Here is a 7,520-nt window from a genome sequence, read left to right as displayed (position 1 = left end):
AGGTCACAGTTGGCAGGGCTAACCGGACCTTGTCATGCATCCACAGGTGCATCTCAAGTAGGGCCAAGGAGGTGATCCTCCCCCTCTACGTGACACTGGTCAGGCCACAGCTTGAGTACTGTGTCCAGTTCTGTGTGCCCCATTTCAGGAGGGACGTGGACAACATTGAGAGGGTCCAGAGGAGGGCCACCCGCATGATCCGGGGACAACAGGGCAAGCCCTACAATGAGAGACTGCGGGACCTGAACCTGTTCAACCTTCACAAGAGAAGGCTGAGGAGGGACCTGGTGACCGTCTATAAACTCACTAGGGGGGACCAGAAGGGTTTGTGAGAGACCTTATTTCCCCTAGCGCCCCTGGCATAACAAGGAATAACGGCCATAAATTTTTGGAGAGTAGGTTTAGATTAGACATCTGTAAGAACTACTTCACAGGTAGGGCGGCTAGGATCTGGAACCAACTTCCAAGGGAAGGCTGGCTTCTACCCTGGGGGCCTTTAAGAAGAGGCTTGATGCCTACCTGGCTGGAGTCATTTGAGCTCAGTTTTTCTCCTGCCCAGGCGGGGGCCAGAACTGAAGATCTACAAGGTCCCTTCCAACACTACTTCTATGATTCTATGATTCAGTCCCAGTAATTCATTGCAAGCTCAATCATTCCACTTATTAATCTGTATAACATGAAAGATTATGGAATATACAAAATCTATCGGGGTCATTAGGAAGGACGTTAGTGCCAGATTGAAAGAATATATCTACATAATACTAGATTACAGGAAGGAAGGAAGTATTGCTGAATTTATTGCTAATCCTCTGTTCATTTGTACAATATAAATCCAATTTGCATGTTTTATTTGAGAGATCGTGCTCTTTATTGTTGGACCAATGACAAAATGTTGATTATAAGAGACTAGAAACTGACTCACCTGAAAATTATTCATGAATTAGTTTAAACTCTAATCACTTGCAACTGGCATATCATTGACTAAAGTGATTCAGTCAAATATAATCTGGGAAATATTTTTTTGTTGAGAAATGCTGAAGAAACCTTGGTTGTAAAGCACTCATAATTAATCCTGAGATCTCCCAATGCCCATGAAAAGGCAGCTAGCACTTTCCATACCATTTCAGCTGTTCAATGAGACAAAAAGTAATTGATGGTTGGGGACAGAAGAAAGAACTGTTGCTAATGTGCAATAAAAAGCATTGCTTGTAAAAGATTACAGAAATTATTTATACATATATTTTCCTCTTTCAGAATGGATTCACTCCATTGTATATGGCTGCCCAAGAAAATCACCTTGAAGTTGTTAAGTTTCTTCTTGACAATGGTGCAAGTCAGAGTCTTGCTACAGAGGTAAAAGTTCAGGTTTTGCTTCCTGTGTTCCTTTGTTTCAGGTTCGTCTCCTGCACATAGTAAAATTTCTGGAAAGGTTATGCTCAGCAGCTTTTACAAAATCAGTCCTCTACATGGAAAATTACAACCCAATGAAGCAATCTGGAGCAAATGACATTCCAACAATTTTAATCATAAATAAAATTAATAGTTCTTAATCTTAAAAAAGATATATTGTATTAAATAATAAAATCACACTATAGTTCTGTTTTTTAATAAACAGAGGTTTAGAACTCAATGCATCTAGAGGTTATAAACTAGAGATTATAACTGGTAGGCTGTTTGATTCTCTGAATAGAACTAACATAGGAAACCATAGTTCTCCATTTCTCTTACAAGTTCCTACCTCCTATGTGCCTCATTTTCCCTATCTTTAAGATACAGCTGACAATGCTAGCTCAACAATGAATTCCTGAAAGGAAAGAGGAAGTGCAAAATATTCAGAGTGGTAGTGAAAGCAACAACACAGAGATATTAAGATTTTTAAATATACTGCATTAAAATCTGCTTATTTCAATCTGCATGTTTTTCAAGTACCATATTTACTGAAATATATGACAAGGTTTTTGCCCCCAGTCAGTATGGAGGAAAAAACTCCTCATCTTACATTAGCATACAAGGAAATCTCATTAAACACATTGTCTGTCATTAAACTGCTGCCAAAAGCAGCATGTGCTCGGTAATGGAAACCAACTATGAAGTTGATTAAATACAACAACACTGAGCATGACTATAAAACGTGGTTCCATACTGGGCATATGCTGATGTGAACTTACCACAAAGATATGTTAGTGGAGCCCATTTGAATAAGATATATGGTAGTGCCCATTGCACTCAGCCCTCTCAGCACTGACTCTTTTTCAAGTCATTATGAGCCACTACATTGCATACTTTTTTACTTCCTTTTCACTCCCAAAGCTGAGATGCACCTTTCTTTCCTGTTTCCAATGAGTCCTGTGTCTTTACTAGCCTTAAATGTCTGACAAACGTCAACAAATAGGCCCTCAAACAGTTCACCCAGAATCCCTCTGTCAGCCCATCTCTTAGGCTGTCTCATATGATTAGCTTGGCCTCACCCAACATGAAGCAGAGTCAGGCCAGGTTGCCCTGTGAGTCCTGGGATACTTCAAAATTTATAGGGATGTATTTGGTAGTCATGTTCGTCTGAGACAAAAAGAAATGTGAAACTCTGGAACTCTTGGTTCAGAGATGACACCTTTTATTAGACCAACTAAGATGAAAATGTAGATATAAATTTCTGGAGCATCCCAGGACTCTTGGCAAAAACTCCTGGTTCCAGACTTAATTAGGGGGCTAATTAGTAGGGGTGTGCAAAACAGGCCATGTTTGATTCGGATATGGCCTGAATTGGCGACAATGATTTGATTTGTTGATTTGGATCACTGTCCCCGATTCAATTTGATTGAATCCAATTCTGAAGATTCAGTGATGATTTGGAGAATCAGTGATTTGGCCATAGACACAGTTTAAAATTTTTTTTTTCTACATACTTCAAGTTATCAGGCACAGCTCATGAATGCTGCAGTGGTGGGGCAGATAGAGCGTCCCACAGGAGCATGGGGGGGGCCCACATGTTTGGCAGCAAACCCGGAAGTGGACTGGAAGTACTTCTGGTGCACTTCTGGGTCTGCTGCCAAGCACACTGGGGGGCCCCCACACCTCTCTGGCTGAGCAATCAGCCATGGGGGGACCCTGGGTGCACCCCCAGATCCAGGAGGCACCCATCACCGAGCCAGGGAGGCATGGGGGGCGCCCCTGACATGCTCCCTAGTGGACCCGGAACTGGACTGAAAGTAGTTCTGGTCCACTTCCAGGTGTGCTGCTGAGTGCACTGGGGAGCCCCCTGTGCTCCTGTGGGATGCTCCATCCGCCCCAGCATCACAGCATTCATGAGCCACCTGGTACCTTGAGGTATGTAGAAAAAAACATTTAAATCTGTCTCTATATCGGAATCACCGGATCTTACAAATCTCTCCGCATTGATTCAGAGGGTTCCAATTCTATTCGGAAAGATTAAAGGGTCTCCTGATTTGATTTGGATTTGGAGATTCGGCCACTGAATCAGGACAAATCTCCACTGAATTGTGGACTGAAGCTTCTCAGCCCTACTAAGTAGTGCATGGATCCTTTGTGGAGGATATCTGGAGTACATATGCATACTGAGCTGTGCTGAGCTGTGGAGGCACCATGGCTTGAAATGCTGTTGTCTCCACTGGGACTCAGCCCAGTGAATTCTATGGTAAATCCTGAGCCTTTTGGCTTTGTACCAATATCATGCATAGTTTGTAATGCTACATCCCAGCCGGTATTGGGTGAAGGAAGAATATAAGAGGAGGAGGGATTGAGGCGGGGAGGTGGTAGTAAGGACACTGAACGGTGTGTTAAGAAAAGATTATTATGGAAACCAGAGGTTGTTGAGTGCTGGTAAAAGGGATATATTGAGTATGGCAGTTTATGATGGATGGGAATGTCGGGATGTACTGGGTTATGGGTTAAGTAAGAGTTGAAACTGGAAGTTGTATTGTGTAAACCCAAGTCAGAGGGAGTTGTTTAACTTGTGTTATGATGGGCATGAATTCCAAATAGATGATTGTGTCAGTTTATGGTGTGTTAGTGTACATTGAGATCAATGATGTTTTGAGTTTTATGTGTATTATGGTTTTGTATGATGCTTTGTAAATTTTTTTAAAAGTTTGTAATACTACATAAGTAGGCACAAAAGTGTTGTTTAGAAGTGTGTTTCATGGAGTACCTGTGATAAAACTTGTAGCAGTTTCAAAAAATGTGAAATGCATCATTCTGGATTAACTAGGTCTGTGGGTACCTATAATATAAAGTCAGTGTTTTCAAATTTGCTTCTCACTGCCATGTGCTCAGGGAGATCTGGGTCTGACAGTAAGCAAGGAGGAAAGGGATAATGAGGGGAAGAAGTTAGGGGGGTGAGAGGGCTACCTGACCCCCCAGATCTATTTTCCCTGCTGTAGCAAAAGGAAGGGGACAGATTAAGGCAAACTTCCAATAATTAGATTCTGTGCCTGGAAAATTATAACAAATTTATAAATTTTACAAATATAGAATCTAATTATGTGGGGGCAATCTTTTATTTGAGTAAATACAGTACCTCAAATGCAGGATGAACTAAGAAAGTGCCAAGCGCATGTTCTCTCTAAAATGCTACATTGTATTTGGCTACTCCTATTTAGATCAATTTTCTTTAGGAAGCAATAATTTTTATTTTAAAAATTCCCTCTCTATATATATATATTACAATAAGGTTAAAAATAATCATTACTTTCTTTGCCAAGTTAGCTTTTTGCAACAGTGTACTAATGTATATACTTTTGCCTGTGAAACTTTTCACTGTGTTTTTTCTGAAGTCAGCACGTAACACAAAATTATTAATTGCTGATAGACTGAAATTGTGTTTCAGAACTTGGTGGTAATTACTTTATAATCCAGGGCCCATTTCAGTTAACTACTACTCTATTTAAAGATTACTAAAGCCCCCAGACACCAAATAAGAAATGGTAACTTCTACAAATACATTGAAAAAATAGTTTTCAATAGCTTTACCACTGTTTAATTATTAATAAGCTTTTCACAAAAATTGTCATTATTAGACACAAAAAAATAGATCATAACTATAAAATATGCTGTTACTTATGACTGTATAGCTTTCTGAAAAAGTATATATCTAAAGTTATACATATGTATTCCTTTCTTATTCTCATGTATCTGTTTGATTTCTTTAACCTTTGTGTGGGAAGAGAGTTTAACATTTTCCCCACTTCTCTTTGATTATACAGCATGATTTGATTTCACCCTGGAAAGCTCCTTTGAAGTTTAATAGAATTATATAAGAGATTAATGTGGCCACAGTTGTGAGGGGGATATTTATTTTTTAATAACTTTAATATATGTCTGTTGTCCGTTGTCACTCTGCTAAATTCTTTGCTAGTAAATTAGTGTCCTGTAATTATATAGTCATTAATAATAAAACCCTTGGACAGTTTTTGTCCTGATCTTAGAAAAATTTTGAGTCAATATTTTTCTTCAAAGTGTTGGTGTTGGTTTTTAAGTACAAATACTAGTTAAAGAACTGTTGACATAGTGATACTTACTTGCAAGGGCTGAAGTTTAATGATCTTTGTTTCAGTAATTGCTTTATATATGGTATGGATAGACCACTGCATTTTGATCATCAAAAATGGAGGCTATGAGAAGATGTAATGGTTATTTTTATGCATAAGTAAAGAGTTCAAATTTCTCCATTCCCTTCCCTTCCACTCCCCCTGCCCCCCACCAAAGAAACTACTTTCCTAGCAGCCGTTTTTTGCTCACCCCCTCAACAATTCCTCCCCCCTCATTAGCATTTAAAAGTCACTAAAAATAAAAGGAACTCTAAGCAACTGATCAGAGTGGTTTCTGTTGCTACGACAACCACTTTTTACAGGTGACTCAGCTGTGTGCTCACAAGGCCAACTTTAAAAAAAAGAGCTAGATTTTTCTTAATTTTGTCATGTGTCATTCTGAAGGCTTTTCAGCAGTAGTTGAGACTCTGCTGCTATAGCTGCATCAATAGAGCCCCCTAGTGGAGACTTAGTGTGTGCCAACGGAAGAAACCTTTCAGCTGGCATAGTTATACAACCTCCTTAAACTGTTGACATGCTTTTTTGTTCTCATTCAGTGGTTTGCCAGTGTAACTATGAAGGTGGGCTATGATTTTTTTCACACTCCAAGTCATAATAGCTAGTCATAGACATTAAACACCTCAGGCAAAGGTACCTGTAACCACATGTAGATATCCTTCTGGGCACTGTGTTTATAGGGAAAAAAGGGAATATGTAAAACACAAATGCTTGTAATGAAATATATTCATACAAAGGTAGAATTTGCTTTTTTGTATCTGGATTGCTCCCTATGGAATCTGTAATAGCATTACAGATTGCATTATGACCTAAACAATATAATTAGTCAACTGAATGTGACTTGCTCAGCAATTAATTTGATGAGGGTCTCCTCAGATAAACCTCCTGCTGCAGTGCTGCCTTAGAAAAGCAGTTGGGTGCATTAGAATTCATCTAAGGCTTGAGCTAACAAAAAATTTTGGAAGGTCTCACACCGGAAGGTGTTTATAGCTCCTGTTCCACATGGTAATATTTGCCATACATAAGAAAAAGCATAGTGTGAGCCAGACTGTTTGGGTCTGAATATCCTTGTGATGGACTTATTACTGAGTCTAAATAGCCCATCAGTTGGTAGATAAATGGACAGAACTTAAATCTGTTCGCTAAATCTTGTTGGGAGTGTAAGGTTTTTTAGTAGGGTTGGAGTGTTGTTACTGATCCAAGAAATATGTGAGAAGTTTTTTGTTCTTGCTTGTTTTTGTGATATCTATTTTTGGACCAGCTGCATAGTTTAGAGAGTTGTTAGATGAGCTTTTGGGCCTTTCCTCAGGAGCTTTTCTTCAGGTTGCTGAAAAAAGTTGATCTGAAGGGCCCATTGTGCCCAAAATCTTGTCTAACATTTCTCCCAACTAAAGAGTCCCAAAGAAGTTATCACCCCAAAAGCCTGGCTTTTTCTTTAAGATTTTGTTTTGTTTTTGAAAAATTTTCCTGAGGAGGAGACTCTGAACTCCCAACAGCTTAGGGAGTGTTGGTATAAAGATCATAGTCTCCACTTAAGAAAGTTTGTTTGTAATAAACAGTAAAATCCCTGTTATCCGGCATTTGAGTAATGAGAACATTCTACTAACCATAATTTCTGGCCAGTCAAATGTGGGCATGGGTGGGGGGGAAAGCTCATACATGGCCACTGCCAGTACCACCACCCATCATCCTGCACTGCAGCTGCTCTACATGCAGGCGCCACCACCCACCCCCTGCTTCATGTGCAGCCGCTGCAATGCCGAGGCCTGCCTTACTGACATCTCCTTATGCAGTCCCAACTCCTGTCATCATCTTAAACTTGGCAGAGCCAAAGCTTTTTATCATCCCCTGCTTCATGTGCAGCCACTTGCCACCCCCACCCTCCCACCACCAACACCACAGGCTTCTTTGCATCAAGGAGCCCCAAAACTATACCTTGCAGGGAGCCCCCCAAAATTG

General features: G+C 40.0%; 1 protein-coding gene across 4 annotated transcripts in view; it reads left to right on the top strand.

The window, feature by feature from the left end:
• Positions 1-7,520, top strand: part of ANK3 (ankyrin 3) — a 380,097-nt gene that overhangs the window by 128,463 nt on the left and 244,114 nt on the right. For all 4 annotated transcript variants that reach the window (XM_019538622.1, XM_019538625.1, XM_019538623.1 and 1 more), the window contains exon 5: positions 1,255-1,353. In XM_019538622.1, coding sequence (XP_019394167.1) covers positions 1,255-1,353 — 99 coding nt within the window. The remainder of the gene's footprint in view (positions 1-1,254; positions 1,354-7,520) is intronic.

This window comes from Crocodylus porosus, unplaced genomic scaffold (genome assembly GCF_001723895.1).
Source record: "Crocodylus porosus isolate Cpor-Errol unplaced genomic scaffold, CroPor_comp1, whole genome shotgun sequence".
Lineage (NCBI taxonomy): Eukaryota > Metazoa > Chordata > Crocodylia > Crocodylidae > Crocodylus > Crocodylus porosus.
The sequence above is the reverse complement of the archived record's forward strand: the minus strand, read 5'-3'. Positions and strand labels throughout refer to the sequence as shown.